The sequence below is a fragment of the Canis lupus genome, chromosome 28 (genome assembly GCF_048164855.1).
Source record: "Canis lupus baileyi chromosome 28, mCanLup2.hap1, whole genome shotgun sequence".
Classification (NCBI taxonomy): Eukaryota; Metazoa; Chordata; class Mammalia; order Carnivora; family Canidae; genus Canis; species Canis lupus.
This window is the reverse complement of record NC_132865.1, coordinates 22,727-43,624: the sequence shown is the minus strand read 5'-3', so window position 1 is coordinate 43,624 and position 20,898 is coordinate 22,727. Positions and strand designations below refer to the sequence as shown.

The window sequence follows — 20,898 nt, the reverse complement described above, 5'->3', positions numbered from 1 at the left end:
AAGACTCTGATAGGCCAAACTGAATGATGAGTCAGGTTTATTTCTGCATTCTTAATTTTCTTCCCCCTCTCCCTTCCACTATAGAAGAGTTTAAATCCTTGTACTGGTTTTTGGTATTATAACTCTAGTTCTTCCTCTCCTATGAAGTTCTTAGGATCTAAAATTATTTCCTCTTGTCTTATCAAAACATTAATTCTTCTATATTAGTAGGAAAGACTGATGAACTCAGTCATATTAGCATTTGATCATGAATTTAATGTTTAAAATACTTCATATAATGTGTTGACCTTCAGTGACGCTGTTTTTTAATTTAGGAAGATTGTTAGATAAATGCTACTCTTGATAATGTAGTTAAGCCTATGGGGGAAGATCCTTTGGATATAAGACTGCTTCATTTTGGCTTTTACCAGCAATCACTCACACTCTGTTATATTGGGAAAATTTTTCTGGGAGATTAAAGTTATTTATTTATTTAATTTGAATTCAGATCAATTAAAATTTGAAACCATTTCATCAAATAATAAAATTTACCACCCTCTTTGTATAAGTAATGTTTTCAATTAACGTTCACAGGTAGGCCTCCAAGACTTACCTATGCAAAACTACCTGTTCTCACTGTCACTTCGGGAGTTAGATGAGTGACAGTCAGTTTATTCCTTCACTGACTCCTCTTTAGTGAATATATTTGAGACACTTTGACCCTCTGTATGTTTGGAACAAAACTCACTCAGTCTTCATTTGGGACAAAGGATGCCCATGGACTATAAAGAAGAGATGCAAGAAGAGTAAATGTTGCCACCATCACCACCTCTCCCTCCTCCAAGGAAAAGTGGTAAAAAGGATCTAAATAACAGAGAATAAGGGGAGGTTCCCTGCAATGTAATTTATAATACTGATATTATTTGACATCTGTGACCCTAGTGGATCTTATTGGATGGCAGTGTCTTTCTGTTGCCTTTTATTTTTTATCTCTTTATTAAGGTTCATCAATTTCAGGTGCCTGGGCAGCTCACCTGGTTGAACCTCCGACTCTTGGTTTCAGCTTGGGTCATGATCTCAGGATCATGAGATTAAACCCCCTCCATACCCAGTGTGGAGCCCATCTAAGACTCTCTGTCTCCCTCTCCCTCTGCCACTCCCCAAAATAAAAGCTTCCTGAACCTCATAAAATAACCATGGCAGAAAATTCTAACTTCGTGTTCCTTTAGGATAACGACTTATAAGAAATGATTGTTGAATACTTTTTTGCAGTATCAATTATAATGAACTGAATTCCAGATTTTAAAAACTGTGCTCACCCTCTGCTTATGTTTGGAGAATTTGGAAAAACATATCATGACAATTACTTTTTGATGGTTCTTTATCAGACGCCCTTGAGGGAACTGCAACTTGAGCAGCATTCAGTTGGTCAGGAGTTGGCATGTGTCCTTCTGTTCCCACTCTCATATTCTATTTATCACAGCCTCCAACCTCACCCTCCACACAAGCACACGCACACACACAGGCAAGCCTGACACTTGACAGACCTTCATTAGACGTCCATGACTGATATAAGGAGCCTGGGTACAGTCTCTGCTTCTCTCACCAAGTCTAAACTGGCACTGATACTGGATTTCACCGTTGCTCTGTTCGTTTGAAAGAAGAAAAAAATGCAGAGGTAAGGAATTTTCTCTCTAGTTTTGTCAGAGAGGCACATCTGATCTTGGACAGGGAGGCAGGCTTCCCTGCAAATTCTATAATAACAATTTTCTTCTATATGTTTAGTTTGTTACCAGTGCACAGGGAACATCTGAGTGAATAACAAAATAGTCCTTGGTGACCAAGTTTCAAAAGTTACTAATGAATCCATGGCAGTCTAGTCAACAGCGTAAAAACACATGTAGCAGTGGGAACAATGTCCTCAGGGACACTGGGGATGGTCTGATGCCATCTGAATTCTGTTTTGATTTCTCTGTTGAATCTTTACATTTCTCCCAGAATTAAACATTCTGGCACTTTATATATATTATGTATTATTTATCATTGACATAAATCTTAAAAAATAAAAAAAAATCCCAAATTTTCCTCATTTTACAAAAGAAGTAACTGAGGAGCAGAGAAATGACTGATCAAAATGCCCCACTGAGGTGGTGCAGATTTTGGATCAGAGTTTATTAAAATACAAAGATCCTTCTTCTTCCTCGATGCTACCTTAGCTACTTGTCCCAATATTTAAGAGGCTTACTGACATTTAATTTTCTTTTTTTTAATAAAATAATTTTTATTGGTGTTCAATTTACCAACATATAGAGTAACACCCAGTGCTCATCCCATCAAGTGTCCCCCTCAGTGCCCGTCACCCACTCACCCCCAGCCCCCGCACTCCTCCCCTTCCACCACCCCTAGTTCGTTTCCCAGATTTAGGAGTCTTTATGTTCTGTCTGCCTTTCTGATATTTCCCACACACTTCTTCTCCCTTCCCTTATATTCCCTTTCACTATTATTTATATTCCCCAAATGAATGAGAACATACACTGTTTGTCCTTCTCCGATTGACTTACTTCCCACAGCATAATACCCTCCAGTTCCATCCACGTTGAAGCAAATGGTGGGTATTTGTCTTTCTAATAGCTGAGTAATATTCCATTGTATACATAAACCACATCTTCTTTTTCCATTCATCTTTCAATGGACACCAAGGCTCCTTCCACAGTTTGGCTATTGTGGACATTCCTGCTATAAACATCGGGGTGCAAGTGTCCCGGCATTTCATTGCATCTGAATCTTTGGGGTAAATCCCCAACAGTGCAATTGCTGGGGCGTAGGGCAGGTATATTTTTAATTCTTTGAGGAACCTCCACACAGTTTTCCAGAGTGGCTGCACCAGTTCACATTCCCACCAACAGTGCAGGAGGGTTGCCCTTTCTCCACATCCTCTCCAACATTTGTGGTTTCCTGCCTTGTTAATTTTCCCCATTGTGTGTGAGGTGGTATCTCATTGTGGTTTTGATTTGTATTTCCCTGATGGCCAGTGATGCAGAATATTTTCTCATGTGCATGTTGGCCATGTCTATGTCTTCCTCTGTGAGATTTCTCTTCATGTCTTTTGCCCATTTCATGATTGGATTGTTTGTTTCTTTGCTGTTGAGTTTAAGAAGTTCTTTATAGATCTTGGAAACTAGCCCTTTACCTGATATGTCATTTGCAAATATCTTCTCCCATTCTGTAGGTTGTCTTGTAGTTTTGTTGACTATCCTTTGCTGTGCAAAAGCTTCTTATCTTGATGAAGTCCCAATAGTTCATTTTTGCTTTTGTTTCTTTTGCCTTCGTGGATGTATCTTGTAAGAAGTTACTGTGGCCGAGTTCAAAAAGGGTGTTGCCTGTGTTCTCCTCTAGGATTTTGATGGAATCTTGTCTCACGTTTAGATCTTTCATCCATTTTGAGTTTATCTTTGTGTATGGTGAAAGAGAGTGGTCTAGTTTCATTCTTCTGCATGTGGATGTCCAATGTTCCCAGCACCATTTATTGAAGAGACTGTCTTTCTTCCAATGGATTGTCTTTCTTCCTTTATCAAATATTAGTTGACCATAAAGTTCAGGGTCCACTTCTGAGTTCTCTATTCTGTTCCATTGATCTATGTGTCTGTTTTTGTGCCAGTACCACACTGTCTTGATGACCACAGCTTTGTAGTACACCCTGAAATCTGGCATTGTGATGCCTCCAGATATGGTTTTCTTTTTTAAAATTCCCCTGACTATTCAGGGTCTTTTCTGATTCCACACAAATCTTAAAATAATTTGTTCTAACTCTCTGAAGAAAGTCCATGGTATTTTGATAGGGATTGCATTAAACGTGTAAATTGCCCTGGGTAACATTGACATTTTCACGATATTAATTCTGCCAATCCATGAGCATGGAATATTTTTCCATCTCTTTGTGTCTTCCTCAATTTCTTTCAGAAGCGTTCTATTGTTTTTAGGGTATAGATCTTTTACCTCTTTGGTGAGGTTTATTCCTAGGTATCTTATGCTTTTGGGTGCGATCGTAAATGGGATTGACTCCTTAATTTCTCTTTCTTCAGTCTCATTGTTAGTGTTATAGAAATGCCATTGATTTCTGGGCATTGATTTTGTATCCTGCCATGCTACTGAATTGCTGTATGAGTTCTAGCAATCTTGGGGTGGAGGCTTTTGGGTTTTCTATGTAGAGTACCATGTCATCGGTGAAGAGGGAGAGTTTGACTTCTTCTTTACCAATTTGAATGCCTTTAATGTCTTTTTGTTGTTTGATTGCTGAGGCTAGGACTTCCAGTACTATGTTAAATAGCAGTGGTGAGAGTGGACATCCCTGTCTTGTTCCTGATCTTAGGGGAAAGGCTCCCAGTGCTTCCCCATTGAGAATGATATTTGCTGTGGGCTTTTCGTAGATGGCTTTTAAGATGTCGAGGAAAGTTCCCCCTATCCCTACACTCTGAAGAGTTTTGATCAGGAATGGATGCTGTATTTTGTCAATGCTTTCTCTGCATCTAATGAGAGGATCCTATGGTTCTTGGTTTTTCTCTTGCTGACATGATGAATCACATTGATTGTTTTACGAGTGTTTAACCAGCCTTGTGTCCCGGGGATAAATCCTACTTGGTCATGGTGAATAATTTTCTTAATGTGTTGTTGGATCCTATTGGCTAGTATCTTGTTGAGAATTTTTGCATCCATGTTCATCAGGGATATTGGTCTGTAATTCTCCTTTTTGGTGGGGTCTTTGTCTGGTTTTGGAATTTAGGTGATGCTGGCCTCATAGAACGAATTTGGAAGTACTCCATCTCTTTCTATCTTTCCAACAGCTTTAGTAGAATAGGTATGATTTCTTCTTTAAACGTTTGATAGAATTCCCCTGGGAAGCCATCTGGCCCTGGACTCTTGTGTCTTGGGAGGTTTTTGATGACTGCTTCAATTTCCTCCCTGGTTATTGGCCTGTTCAGATTTTCTATTTCTTCCTGTTCCAGTTTTGGTAGGTTGTGGCTTTCCAGGAATGCGTCCATTTCTTCTAGATTGCCTAATTTATTGGCGTATAGCTGTTCATAATATGTTTTTAAAATCGTTTGTATTTCCTTGGTGTTGGTAGTGATCTCTCCTTTCTCATTCATGATTTTATTAATTTGAGTCTCCTCTCTCTTCTTTTTAATAAGGTTGGCTAGTGGTTTATCTATCTTATTAATTCTTTCAAAGAACCAACTCCTGGTTCTGTTGATCTGTTCCACAGTTCTTCTGGTCTCGATTTCGTTGAGTTCTGCTCAAATTTTAATTAACTCTCTTCTTCTGCTAGGCGTGGGGTCAATCTGCTGTTTTTTCTCTAGCTCCTTTATGTGTAAGGTTAGCTTTTGTATTTTAGTTCTTTCCAGTTTTTGAATGGATGCTTGTATTGCGATGTATTTCCCCCTCAGGACTGCTTTTGCTGCATCCCAAAGATTTTGAACTGCTGTATCCTCATTCTCATTAGTTTCCATGAATCTTTTTAATTCTTCCTTAATTTCCTGGTTAACCCTTTCATCTTTTAGCAGGATGGTCTTAACCTCCACGTGTTTGAGATCCTTCCAAACTTCTTGTTGTGATTTAGTTCTAATTTCAAGGCATTATGGTCTGAGAATATGCAGGGGATGATCCCAATCTTTTGGTATCGGTTCAGACCCGATTTGTGACCCAGTATGTGGTCTATTCTGGAGAAAGTTCCATGTGCACTTGAGAATAATGTGTATTCAGTTGAGTTTGGATGTAAAGTTCTGTAAATATTTGTGAAATCCATCTGGTCGACTGTATCATTTAAAGCTCTCATTTCTTTGGAGATGTTGTGCTTAGAAGACCTATCGAGGGTAGAAAGAGCTAGATTGAAGTCACCAAGTATAAGTGTATTATTATCTAAGTATTTCTTCACTTTGCTTATTAATTGGTTTAAATATTTGTCAGCTCCTACATTCAGGGCATATATATTGAGGATTGTTAAGTCCTCTTGTTGGATAGATCCTTTAAGTATGAGATAGTGTCCCTCTTCATCTCTCACTACAGTCTTTGGGGTAAATTTTAGTTGATCTGATATAAGGATGACTACCCCTGCTTTCTTTTGAGGACCATTTGAATGGTAAATGGTTCTCCAACCTTTTATTTTCAGGTTGTAGATGTCCTTCTGTCTAAAATGAGTCTCTTGTAGACAGCAAATAGATGGGTCCTGCTTTTTTATCCAGTCTGAAACCCTGCGTCTTTTGATGGGGTCATTAAGCCCGTTCACATTCAGAGTTACTATTGACAGAAATGAGTTTAGTGTCATCATGATATCTATTCAGTCCTTGTTTTTGTGGATTGTTGCACTGAACTTCTTCTTAAAGGGGAATTTTAAGAGCTCCCCTTAAAATTTCTTGCAGAACTGGTTTGGAGGTCACATATTCTTTCAGTTCCTGCCTGTCTTGGAAGCTCTTTATCTCTCCTTCCATTGTGAATGAGAGCCTTGCTGGATAAAGTATTCTTGGTTGCATGTTCTTCTCATTTGGGACCCTGAATATATCCTGCCAGCCCTTTCTGGCCTGCCAGGTCTCTGTGGAGAGGTCTGCTGTTACCCTAATATTCCTCCCCATAAAAGTCAGCGCTTTCTTGTCTCTTGCTGCTTTAAGGATCTTCTCTTTATCTTTGGAATTTGCAAGCTTCACTATTAAATGTCGAGGTGTTGAACAGTTTTTATTGATTTTAGGGGGGGGGATCTCTCTATTTCCTGGATCTGAATGCCTTTTTCCCTTCCCAGATTAGGAAAGTTTTCAGCTAGGATTTGTTCAAATACATATTTTGGCCCTCTGGCCCTTTCAGCGCCCTCGGGAACCCTTATTAAACGTAGGTTTTTCTTCCTCGGGCTGTCGTTTATTTCCCTTAATCTAACCTCATGGTCTTTTAATTGTCTGTCTCTTTTTTCCTCAGTTTCCCTCTTTGCCATCAACTTGTCTTCTATTTCACTCACTCGTTCTTCCACCTCGTTAACCCTCGTCGTTAGGACTTCTAGTTTGGATTGCATCTCATTCAATTGATTTTTAATTTCTGTTTGATTGGATCTAAATTCTGCAGTCATGAAGTCTCTTGAGTCCTTTATGCTTTTTCTAGAGCCACCAGTAGCTGTATGATAGTGCTTCTGAATTGGCTTTCTGACATTGAATTGTAATCCAGATTTTGTAACTGTATGGGAGAGAGGACTGTTTCTGATTCTTTCTTTTGAGGTGAGGTTTTCCTTCTAGTCATTTTGCTCAGTGCAGAATGCTCAAAAACGAGTTGTATTGGGAAAAGGAGAAAAAGAGAAAGAAGGAAAGAAAAAAGAAAAAAGGAAGAAAAAGAAAGAGAAGAAAAAGAGAAAGAGAAAGAAAAAGAATGAAAGGGAAAAAGGGTGGGGGAAGCAAACAGAAATCAAAAAGAAAAAAATACCACGGGGGAGTATCTTCTGATTCTGTATACTTAAGTCCCTTGGCTTCCCCTGGAACTTGTCCGCCTAGCTGGTCTTCTGGGGAAGGGCCTGTTGTGCTGATTTTCAGGTGTTAGCACTTGAGGGAGCTGCTGCCTGGTGCAGGGCTCAGTGGGGGTTGTTTACCCCTTGAGGCCCCAGGAGGAACAACCCCAGTGGCGGGGCCAGCTCTGCAGCCCTGGAGTCAGCTCCCGCAGTAACCATGGAGCTCTCCGTCTGCAGGGCCTGGATGCTACGGGGCGAGGCCGCTGATCTGCTCAGCTCGGGCCAGGAGCGTCCTCGCTGTCCTGGGCCCTCCCGGCCTCTGCCTGTCCCGGGGGGTGGCCGAATCCTGGGCTGTGTCCCGGCGCCCTGTGCTCCGGAACCTGCGCTGTAGGATTCGCGCTCCCGCCCCGCAGCCCCCTCCGTGGAGCCGCCGCCCGAGCCCCCTCCCGAGCTGCTCCCGCCCCGCAGCCCCCTCCACGGAGCCGCCCCCAGCCCCTCCGAGCTGCTCCGGGTCCCCCGTGCGCGCTGCAGCCCTTAGGGAGCTCGGCGCACTCTCCCGGGGTGCAGGTGTCTGTTACTGTTCCCGGGAGCCCGAGGGCATCCCCGCCCTCCTGGGTCCTGCTCCACCTCCCTGCGAGCCCCTTTCCCCCGGGAAGGTTGGTGCAGCTCCTGCTCCTCCGGGACGGGGCTCTCCTGTCCTGGGGACACTCGCCCCCGCCTCAGCCCGGCTCCTCGGCGGGGCCCCTCCCCCTTGGAGGCCTTTTGTTTCTTTATTTCTTTTTTCCCCGTCTTCCTACCTTGATAGAAGCGCGAACTCTTCTCACTGTAGCATTCCAGCTGTTTTCTCTTTAACTCTCAGGCTGAATTCGTAGATTTTCAGGATGATTTGAAGGTTATCTAGGTAATTTGGTGGATACAGGTGATTTGGGGACCCTACTCTTCAGCCCTCTTGCCCCTCCTTCGACATTTAATTTTCAAATTTGATGTTCTCTTAATGCTACCTGGCCTTTATTTTCATCATTTCTCCTTCCACTTTTCAGGGAGGCTTTGAAACTACTTTTGGTATGTGAAGCAATGGAGTTTTGCATCCCAAATACGCAATAAAAAATAGCCTGGTTCTGGGATAGGTTTCTGGTTTTACTATGGTTTATTACTGAATTTTTCTTGTAGTCAACATAAAATGTTGTATTAGTTCCAGTTATAGGCATAGTGATTCAACACTTCCATACATTAGACAATGTTCCATGTGTGTTTTGTCTTGGGACATTACCACTCAAGATGCCTAAAGAGCCAAGATCTGTGGTCACGTGACCTCATGGGGTGGAGGCTCTCAGGCTAATTTTTACAGTGTTTATGCAGAGTACAGTTGATTGGAGATGAAGGACACCCCTCAGGAGACGTGATTTCTCCCAGCATGAGACAGAATCAGCTTCTGAGGCTGTAGGAAATCAACGCCATGATGAGGGATGGCCTACAATGTGCTATCTTTGGTTCTGTTCCACCAGCCATGGTGTAACTTCTGTAGCCACATCATGAAAGCCAGAATTAAAGTGGGAAGAACAAAATGCTAACAAAGTGCCCTAGAAGGATGTTGATTTAAGGATCTGAGTCTTCACAGTGACCAAAATAATCTTCCTTGTGAAGCAGCATAGGAATTGGGATGCAGTGGCCTTCTTGGCTCAACAGGCTACGTGTCTGACTGCAGCTTGCATCATGATCCCAAGATCATGTCAGGCTCCCTGTTCAGTTCAGGGTCTGAATATCCCTCTTCCTCTGCCATTCCTGCACTCCTTTATCTCTCTCTCTGTGAGGATTCCTCGTCAGCAATGTCATCCTCAATATTCTCCACCACCCAATCACTTTCAAATTTCCTGAGGCCACCTTGACAATATTTATTTGTTCTTCCTCATTAATATTTTTTATGAACCTTCTCATTATGAATGTATCGAAGGGTGAATCATAGAAGTGGGTGGAGAGTCACTCACTGAGTTTCGGTGGACAAAATCTGGCACCACAGCCTTGGCAACATCATCGCAGCAGCAACAATTGAGGTTGTCCATTGTCAAAGACGCTAGGTAGAGAGCTGACAACTCACTCAATATCAACTATGAACTGCTCAGCTCAAAGAGTGACAGTTGGGAAGAAAAGCAGAGGTATATTTCTCGTCACCATGGAAATGTGTGACATCATAGTGCTTTCAAAGTGAATGCAGCTGCACAGCAATCACCTGCTGTCTCAACAGGGGTGTATCTTTTGATTTGTAGAGTCAGGCATTCTTCCTTACATCTCAGCTTGAATTCACTGCTGTTCAGGATAGCTTGGTAGTTATGTAGCTAAATTTAGGGGACCAGCTGACATGAGGAATTCTATTCCACCATCTTCCATCCATCTGAAATATGTTTTTTAACGGGCCTAATCCAAACTGATTCAGGATGGTAGCCCATAAAGCCTGTCTTTTTGCAAGGTATTCAAGTTTGTTTTGCAAATAAAGTCAGTTTTATTTAGGATTGCCCAAACTAGAGACAACTAAGCTGTCCCTATTTATTTTTTCTTATTTATTTATTTATTTATTTATTTATTTATTTATTTATTTATTATTTTTTATTGGAGTTCTATTTACCAACATATAGCATAACACCCAGTGCTCATCTGGCCAAGTGGTCCCCTCAGTGCCCATCACCCAGTCACCCCAACCCCCTTCCCACCTACCTTTCCACTACCCCTTGTTTATTTCCCAGAGTTAGGTGTCTCTCATGTTTTGTCACCCTCACTGATATTTTCACTCATTTCTCTCCTTTTCCCTATGATCCCTTTCACTATTTCTTATATTCCCCATATGAGTGAAACCATGTATTGTTTGTCCTTCTCCAAGTGACTTACTTCACTCAGCATAATACCCTCCAGTTCCATCCACTTTGAAGCAAATGATGGGTATTAGTCCTTTCTACTGGCTGAGTAATATTCCATTGTCTATATAGACTACATCTTCTTTATCCATTCACCTGTCAGTGGACACCGAGGCTCCTTCCACTGTTTGGCTATTGTGTACATTGCTGCTATAAACATTGGGGTGCAGGTGTAAGAGCCTTCGTTTACACCTATCAACAATTTAACCAATTTGCATGCCCACCTCCATTCCAGTAACAGTTTGCTCTGTGTAGTTAAGGATTTATTTCCTGGTTTGCCTTTTTTTAGGTTACTTTTCTTTAGGTAGTAAAGAGTTACTTCTTTTTCCCTCCCATGTGACATCTTCTTTTTTCTTTTTTTCTCCAGTCAAGAAACAATTATTTAGATAAGAAAGGAGTCCCTAGGGCTTGGGCCTGGGAGGCTGGCCTCGGTTTTAGGCCGGGGACCCAGAAGTCCCAATAGGCTAGGAGGGGCACGTCCTCTTGCTGCAGGTGATGAAGCTCTGGTTCTCATTGGACCAGTAGAGAATCACAAAGGCCTCTGGCGGAAGAATAGAACCTCTGTTCTCTTCCACGTGGCCCATCATCAGATAGCTGGTTCCTCTCTTTTCTTTTTTTTAAGATTTTATTTATTTATGGGGGGGGGAGAGAGAGAGAGAGAGGCAGAGACACAGGCAGAGGGAAAAGAGAGGGAAAATCAGGCTCCATGCAGGAAGCCCGACGTGGGGCTCGATCCTCGGTCTCTAGGACCATGCCCTGGGCAGAAGGTGGTGCTAAACCGCTGAACCATCAGGGCTGCCCATCTGGTTCCTTTTTCATGGGGAGGCATTGCTGGTAGGGAATGTAAAACTTCAGGGGGGTGTCCGTGAGTGGAGAGTGCAGGTCCAGGCTTCTGGTTTTGTAAGCACCAATAAGACTGACAGAGACCTTGAGGGCTTTCCCTGAGCCCCAAACCATGGACTTTACTGTTGCAGTCACCACCAGGTTGCTGATACAGAAGTTGGTCTGCAAGGTGCCTATCCTTTGGCAGGGGACACTGGGTGAATTGGGGCCCCCCAGAGTTGCCTGGCTTCAGATGAAGCCTTTGGTGTCTTTGCAAATGAAAGTCTGGACTTGGGGTTTGGGTTGAGGAGTGGGATGCCCTACTGAGCATCCTCCCCAAGGCCCTGGACCTGCCCATCTTTGGTGGTGCCCGGTGGCAGGCTCTTGAAGGAGACAGAGAAGCTGTTGGATGGCTGTGACTGAGGTCAGAGATGAACTGGACCAGGAGCACAATTCCCTTCAGAAGAGATGGGACCAGGAGTGAATGGGTGTTATTGTCTAATGGGTACAGAATTTAAGTTTGGGAAGATGAAAACTTCTGGAGAAAATTATTGCTTTGGCTGATGTCAAAAACATTATTCTCTGCACTTTTATTTAGGACTTTTTTGGTTTCAGGTCTCACATTTAGGTATTTGATCCATTTTGAATTTATTTTTGTCATAGTGTTAGCAAGTGGTCCAAATCATTCTTTTACATGTAGCTGATCCAGTTCTCCCAACATCATTTCTTGAAGAGACTGCCTTTTCCCCCATTGGATATTCTTGCTTCCTTTGTCATAGATTAATTGACTTATATTGTGGGTTTATTTCAGAGCTCTTTATTCTGTTCTATTGATCTGTGTGTCTATTTTTGTGCCAGTATCATATTGTTTTGATTACTACAGCTTTGTAGCATATCTAGCTTTGTTTTTCTTTGTAAGATTTCTTTGGCTATTTGAGGTCTTTTGTGGTTCCATACAAATTTTAATTTTGTTTGTACTATTAAAAAATTCTGTTGGTATTTTGATAGGGATTGCATTGAATCTGTAAATTGCTTTGGGTAATATGACATTTAAACAATATTAATTCTCCCAGTCCATGAGAATGGAATTTTTTTCCATTTTTTGTGCCATCTTCAATGTCTTTCATCAATGTTTTAGAGTTTTCAGGGTAAACCTCTTTAGTTAAGTTTATTCTGAGGTATTTTATTATTTTGGTGCAACTGTAAATGAAGTTTTCTTAATTCTCTTTCTGCTACTTCATTATTAGTGCATAGAAACACTACCTCTCTCTGGGTATTAATTTTGTGTCCTGCCACCTTACTGGATTCATTTATTACTCATAGTTTTTTGGTGGAGGCTTTAGGATTTTTTTGTGTAGTAACATGTTGTTTATGATGAGTGACAGTTTAGCTTCTTTACCAATGTGGATGCCTCTTATATCTTTTTCTTGTCTCCTTGTTGTGGATAGGATTTCCAGTACTTCATTGAATAAAAGTGGTGAGAGTGGACATCCTTGTATGAGATGTATCCTTGGATGACATTGTGCCATTTGATACAACATGGATGGAACTAGAGGGTATTATGCTAGGTGAAAAGTCAGACCGTGAAAAACAAATGCCATATGATTTCACTCATAAGTGGAATCTAAAACAAGCAAATGAATAAACAAAAAGAGCAGAGTCAGACCTATAAATACAGAGAACAGACCGATGGTTGCCAGATGATGGGCAGATGGTGAAGGGGAGTGGGAGATACAGGCTTTCATTAACAGAATGAATGTCATAAGAATGAAAGGTACAGCATAAAGAATATAGTCAATGATATTGTAAAAGTGTTATATGGTGACAGATGGTAGGTGTACTTGTGATGAGTATAGCATAATGTATAAACTTGTCAAATTACTATGTTGTACACCTAAAACTAAAGTACTATTGTGTGTCAAACTATACTGAAAAAAAAAATTTTTTCAGAAGCTCTGGAGGTAGATGTTGGTGATGATGGTGACGTGCATGATCCTAATGCCAATGAACTGGATACTTAAAAATAGTAAAAATGGCAAAGTTTACCTTTTGTCTATTTTACCACAATAGAAAAGTAAATGTTAAAAAACAAAATGACCAAATATGCCACAAAATATTTTATTTGGACTTTAAACTCTCAATTATAAATTTGGTTACCTGAATAAGAAAATACTTCAATATTTACCCAAGTTGTTATCATTTTTGGTACTCTTTTTTCACAATTAGAAATATGGATATATAAAGTTATAACATATTTACACAATAGGGAAACTTTGCACAAATGTGAACTATTCTCTATATAGTTAAAAATGCGTATACTTACACTTACACAAGATTATACAAATCTAAGGGCAAAGATATAAATGCCTATGCATGTATAAACATATTATGATTTTGTATTTGTATAAAATATTCTTTTTTTAATAATAAACTTATTTTTTATTGGTGTTCCATTTGCCAACATACAGAATAACACCCAGTGCTCATCCCGTCAAGTGTCCCCCTCAGTGCCTGTCACCCATTCACCCCCACCCCCCGCCCTCCTCCCCTTCCACCACCCCTAATTCAATTCCCAGAGTTAGGAGTCTTTATGTTCTGTCTCCCTTTCTGATATTTCCCACACATTTCTTCTCCCTTCCCTTATATTCCCTTTCACTATTATTTATATTCCCCAAATGAATGAGAACATACACTGTTTGTCCTTCTCCGATTGACTTACTTCACTCAGCATAATACCCTCCAGTTCCATCCACGTTGAAGCAAATGGTGGGTATTTGTCATTTCTAATGGCTGAGTAATATTCCATTGTATACATAAAATATTCTTGGAAGGCACCTAAGAAACTCCTAACACCCATTGCCTTTTTAAAAAAAAAATGTCTTTTATTGGAGTTCAATTTGCCAACATATACCATAACACCCAGTGCTCATCCCATCAAGTGCCTCCCTCAGTGCCTGTCACCCAGTCACCCCAACACCCTGCCGACCTCCCTTTCCACCACCCCTTGTTCATTTCCCAGAGTTAGGAGTCTTTCATGTTCTGTACCCTCTCTGATATTTCCCAAACATTTTTTCTCCTTTCCCCTTAATTCACTTTCACTATTTTTATTCTATTTATTATTTATTTATAATAAATTTATTTTTTATTGGTGTTCAATTTGTCAAAATACAGAATAACACCCAGTGCTCATCCCATCAAGTGTCCCCCTCAGTGCCTGCCACCCAGTCACCCCCATCCCCCGCCCACCTCCCCTTCCACCACCCCTAGTTCAATTCCCAGAGTTAGGAGTCTCTCATGTTCTGTCTCCCTTTCTGATATTTCCCACTTATTTTTTCTCCTTTACCCTTCATTCCCTTTCATTATTCTTTATATTCCCCAAATGAATGAGACCATAATGTTTGTCCTTCTCCGATTGACTTATTTCACTCAACATAATACCCTCCAGTTCCATCCACGTTGAAGTAAATGGTGGGTATTTGTCGTTTCTAATGGCTAAGTAATATTCCATTGTATTCATAGACCACATCTTCTTTATCCATTCATCTTTCAGTGGACATTGAGGCTACTTTCACAGTTTGGCTATTGTGGACATTGTTGCTATAAATATTGGGGTGCAGGTGTCCCAGCGTTTCGCTGCATCTGTATCTTTGGGGTAAATCCCCAACAGTGCAATTGCTGGGTCATAGGGCAGGCCAATTTTTAACTCTTTGAGGAACCTCCACACAGTTTTCCAGAGTGCTGCACCAGTTCACATTCCCACCAACAGTTCAGGAGGGTTCCCCTTTCTCCACATCCTCTCCAACATTTGTGGTTTCCTGCCTTGTTAATTTTCCCCATTGTGTGTGAGGTGGTATCTCATTGTGGTTTTGATTTGTATTTCCCTGATGGCCAGTGATGCAGAATATTTTCTCATGTGCTTGTTGGCCATGTCTATGTCTTCCTCTGTGAGATTTCGTGTCTTTTGCCCATTTCATGATTGGATTGTTTGTTTCTTTGGTGTTGAGTTTAATAAGTTCTTTATAGATCTTGGAAACTAGCCCTTTATCTGATACGTCATTTGCAAATGTGTTTTCCCATCTGTAGGTTGTCTTTTAGTTTTGCTGACAGTTTCTTTTGCTGTGCAGAAGCTTTTTATCTTGATGAAGTTCCAATAATTCATTTTTGTTTTTTGTTTCTCTTACCTTCATGGATGTATCTTGCAAGAAGTTACTATGGCTGAGTGCAAAAAGGGTGTTGTCTGTGTTCTCCTCTAGGATTTTGACGGAATCTTGTCTCACATTTGGATCTTTCATCCATTTTGAGTTTATCTTTGTGTATTTTGTAAGAGAATGGTCCAATTGCATTCTTCTGCATGTGGATGTCCAATTTTCCCAGCACCATTTACTGAAGCAACTGTCTTTTTTCCAGTGGATAGTCTTTTCTCCTTTGTCGAATATTAGTTGACCATAAAGTTGAAGGTCCACTTCTGGATTCTCTATTCTGTTCCATTGATCCATGTGTCTGTTTTTGTGTCAGCACCACACTGTCTTGATGACCACATCTTTGTAGTACAACCTGAAATCTGGCATTGTGATGCCCCAGCTCTGGTTTTCTTTGCTACTCTTCCCCTGGCCATTCGGGGTCTTTTCTGATTCCACACAAATCTTAAGATGATTTGTTCGAATGCTCTGAGGAAAGTCCATGGTATTTTGATAGGGATTGCATTAAATGTGTAAATTGCCCTGGGTAACAGTGACAGTTTCACAATATTAATTCTTCCAATCAATAAGCATGGAATATTTTTCCATCTCTTTGTGTCTTCCTCAATTTCTTTCAGAAGTGTTCTGTAGTTTTTAGAGTAGAGATCCTTTACTTCTTTGGTTAGGTTTACTCCCAGGTATCTTATGCTTTGGGTGCAATCGTAACTGGGACTGACTCCTTAATTTCTCTTTCTTCAGTCTCATTGTTAGTATATAGAAATGCCACTGACTTCTGGGCATTGATTTTGTATCCTGCCACACAGCTGAATTGTTGTATGAGTTCTAGCAATCTTGGGGTGGAGTCTTATGGGTTTTCTATGTACAGTATCATATCATTTGGGAAGAGGGAGACTTTGACTTCTTCTTTGCCAGTTTTAATGCCTTTTATTTCTTTTTGTTGTATGATTGCTGAGGCTAGGACTTCTAGTATTATCTTGAATAGCAGTGGTGAGAGTGGACATCCCTGTCTTGTTGCTGATCTTAGGGGAAAGGCTCCCAGTGGTTCCCCATTGAGAATGATATTTTCTGTGGGCTTTTCATAGATGGCTTTTAAGATGCTGAGGAATTTTCCCTGTATCCCTACACTCTGAAGAGTTTTGATCAGGAATGGATGCTGTATTTTGTCAAATGCTTTCTCTGCATTTTTGAGAGGATCCTATGGTTCTTGTTTCTTTCTTGCTGATATGATCAGTCACATTGATTGCTTTATGAGTGTTGAACCAGCCTTGCATCCCGGGGATAAATCCCACTTAGTCATGGTGAATAATCTTAATGTATTGTTGGATCCTTTTGGCTAGTATCTTCTTGAGAATTTTTGTATGTGTGTTCATCATGGATATTGGTCTATAATTCTTTTTGGTGGTGTCTTTGTCTGGTTTTGGAATTAATGTGATATTGGCCTCATAGAACGAGTTTGGAAGTATTCCATCTCTTTCTATCTTTCCGAAAAGCTTTAGTAGAGTAGGTATGGTATCTTCTTTAAACATTCGATAGAATTCCCCTGGGAAGCCATCTGGCCTTGGACTTTTGTGTCTTGGGAGGTTTTTGATGACTGCTTCAATTTCCTCCCCACTTATCGGCCTGTTCAGGTTTTCTATTTCTTCCTGTTCCAGTTTTGGTAATTTGTGGTTTTCCAGAAATGGGTCCATTTCTTTTAGATTGCCTAACTTATTGGCGTAAAGCTGCTCATAATCAGTTTTTATATCATTTGTATTTCCTTGGTATTGGTGGTGCTCTCTCCTTTCTCATTCATGATTTTATTAATTTGAGTCTTTTCTCTCTTCTTTTTAATAAGGCTGGCTAATGGTTTATCTCTCTTATTAATTCTTTCAAGGAACCAACTCCTGGTTTTATTCATCTGTTCCAGAGTTCTGGTCTCTATTTCATGGAGTTCTTTTTTTAAGATTTATTTATTTATTTATTCATTTATTATTCTAATTGCTACAACTATTCTATCTATATTTTTATCTATATCTATATCTATAGTTTATAGTTTTCATCTCTATGTTTGATTTGTATCTTTTTAATATTTTTCTCTTTTTACTTAATATGTTCAATCTTTCTTCACTCTTCTTCAGTATACAAGGTATAGTTATAAAATTACTGTTTTAACTGTATTTTGTTTTAATTATATTATCTTTTACATTTGAGTTCTATTTGTATAGCTTGGTCTCATTATAAGTTGCATTTTCCTGCTTATTTGCATGCTTGGTGAATTTTAATTGTGTCAGGCTTTATGAATTTGCCTTCTTGAATGCTGGATGTATTTTTATCCCTATGAAGATTCTTTAGCTTTATTCTGGTATCACTTGAATCTCTTGGAAACAGTTTTGTCCTTTCAGATTCTGTGTTCATATGTGTTCGATTGGACTAGAGTAGCATTTAGCCTAGTCATTTCCTTCCCCAAACTGAGGCAAATCTTTCTGAAGAATACCCAGTAAATTATGACATTTTGTTTTTCTTTTTTTAAAAGATTTTATTTATTTATTCATTAGAGAGAGAGAGAGGGAGAGAGAAGCAGGCTCCGTGTAAGGAGCCTGATGTGGTACTTGATCCCGGGTCTCCTGACCATATTCAGCTGAATGATCATGATGGAGCCATCTGTAGATCACCAGATATCTTTTTGTATGCCTATTCCACCTCTTTGTATTCTTTCTCATGAACTTTAGAATGGTATCTCTTGGTACTTTCTGAAGTACCACCTACATCTTCTTAACTCTGCCAGACTGATGGACTTTGCATGGGTCTGCCCACCACTATCTTCAGAAAGCAAGCTGAAGTAATCTAATCACCTCTCAGGTATCACTTCCCTTTTTTGACTGATGTCAGTTTTCTGGAAAATGTTGGCTTAAATTTATAGTGGTTTGAATTGGAAGAGAATATATGCTCCCAGTTACTCCATTTTATCTTGAGCTTATTATATTTTTGTGCTCTTTTCCTCAATATAAAACGCTTTGTAAAGTTCTAGATTTTTGAAAATCTAGAGTGATTAATAATCATAACTTGCTTCTTTGCTTATTTTAAATATTTCTGTAAACATTTATTTTCTTTAGTTATGGTTAAATTTTATTTTCTCTTATAACTCTTTTTATTTGGGTATATTGTATGTTTTGTCCCTCACCTTACAAAATGAGTAATACTGTTTGCTACCTAATAGACGTCTATTATTATTATTATTTTTTTTGGGGGGGGATAGATATTGATGGCAGGAATAGCAGGGAAAGTAGGAGATGAAATGCTATCCAAGATCTTGCAGTCTAGCTTAGACAAGTCAAACACCCATTAAATGCTGATTTGTAGAAATATCCATAATACTTTGCTGTCCTCATATTAGTAGACAGGTTTTGTCATCTCTTGAGTGTGTACTGCCATTATGGCTTGCTTTTATCAAGTAGCTACTATCATTTAATATTTTAGTGGGATATGAGAGCTATAACTTTGGCTATTTTGAAGTATCTGGAGAACTTGGAGAAAGAGAAGTGATTGTCTCACAATTTTAAACTTCCATCTCAAGGTATGGAAAAAGGAGTTAGAAAACTCTGACTTCCTTAAAATAAATCCTATATCTCCTATAACTATAGGATTGAAACTTTTTGAAACCAACCCAAGTCTAATCATGTGCTTGCAAATTGAATTCATAATCTCCAGGGGTTACTTGAGGACACATGTGAGTAGATTTTACTGAAAGCCTCAGAAAAGCAGACATTTATTATCCTTCTTAAAGGTTTGATTTCCTCTTGCTTGAAAAATATATAAGTTTTGAAGTAATTTTCTTGCAGGATAATGCTGAGCTTGGTCCAGACTCACCCCACCTTCTCTCATTGCTTGATACCTAATAACAGACTCAAGTTCAAACAGACTCCAGGGTGTTGGATACACATTATGATATAGAAGGAAGTAACATGCACACCAAAAGAATTTCATGACAGCTAATTTATATCAACTAAAACCTATGGAACATCTATGGGAATAGATCATAAGAGTTATGTAATCATGGTAAAATGAGAAGTAACAATGGATGTTTTTAATATAAAAATATTTTTAGTTTTCTAATCCTTTGAAAGAAAGGCCATCTTTTTAATTGAGTCCTTAAAGGCTTGTTTGACTTGCTTATTCCGTAGTGTATAAATGAAAGGGTTCATCAAAGGGATGATTGAGGTATTGAGCAATGACACTACCTTATTAAGAGCCACTCCTTCCTTTGCAGGTTTGATATAGATGAAGATGCAACTTCCATAGGTGATAGAAACTACAATCATATGGGAAGAACAAGTGGAGAAAGCCTTTTTCCTTTGCTGAACTGAAGGGAGTCTTAAAATGGTCTTGACAATATATGTGTATGACACAAATACACAGACTAATGTGACTATGAGGGTCAACACAGCCATGATTAAAACAAGTTGCTCTACAAATTGAGTGTCTGAGCATACAATCTTCAGGAGAGGAGATGCATCACAACCAAAATGGTCAATGAGATTGGAGTTACAGAAATCTAGCTGAACTCCCAAGCTAAGTGGTGGGAGTATGACAATTAACCCAATCAGCCAACAGCAAAGGACAAGAATTGTGCATACCCTTTCATTCATGATGATAGTGTAGTGCAAGGGCTTGCAGATGGCGACATAGCGGTCATAGCACATGGCGGTTAGAAGAAAAAATTCTGTTGCTCCAATGAGGATAACAAAAAACAATTGGATGACACAAGCATTATAGGTAACACTTTTGTCCCCAGTTGTCAGGCTGTATAAGAATCGAGGAACACAGACAGTTGTAAATATTATTTCTAAGATGGAAAAATTCCGAAGGAAAAAGTACATTGGTGTTTTGAGGTGAGAGTCTACAAGAGTGAGGAGGATAATGATTAGATTTCCAGCAACAGTGAAAATGTAGGTGAAAAACAGAAATAATGAAAGAAAAACCTGTAGTCGTGGATCATCTGTTAATCCTAGTAGGATGAATGTTATTGCAGAATGATTTTTCATTACTGACTTCAGATATATAATGAGTCTGTATTATTAAGTTACAAACCTTGAATCTGAGGAATAGAATATAAAAGTAATATATCAATAAGCTATTTAGAGAAAAGTAGTCCAGCAAGCTAGTAGAAGCGTATTTTAGAACTTTTATTTGATTATCAGTAATCTGGTGTAGAAGTGATTGCATCATGCTTCATTTCCCTGGACTCTGCTTTACCTTGGTCTTCAGAATATGGTTTATAGAAAAGATCCCTCTGAAATTTAATTTCCACTCCAGTTATAGGACCAATTTTAAAGTATACAGAAAATACCACAAGGATTTCACAGTCTCCTGAGATTAGGGCCAGCCATCTTGTATCTCTAGTCCTCAGTGTAGAGTAGGAAATTCATAAATGTTAATAAATAGAAAAAATATGTATAAAATTTTTATTTCCCACCTGTCAGGACAGCATATCAGCAAGTCATTCTCATAGGCTATAATAGTATAATACCACCAGTGGCTT

General features: G+C 39.5%; 1 protein-coding gene across 1 annotated transcript; it reads right to left on the bottom strand.

Moving 5' to 3' along the window:
• Nucleotides 1-19,468: 19,468 nt before the first annotated feature.
• Nucleotides 19,469-20,401, bottom strand: LOC140619903 (olfactory receptor 6C2-like). The gene has a single exon (XM_072803778.1). The coding sequence runs from the start codon at nucleotides 20,399-20,401 to the stop codon at nucleotides 19,469-19,471; it is 933 nt and encodes a 310-aa protein (XP_072659879.1).
• Nucleotides 20,402-20,898: the final 497 nt, after the last annotated feature.

Bases quoted from the DNA above. Each gene is read 5' to 3' on its own strand.
- LOC140619903 (XM_072803778.1), bottom strand. From the start codon at position 20,401: ATGAAAAATCATTCTGCAATAACATTCATCCTACTAGGATTAACAGAT.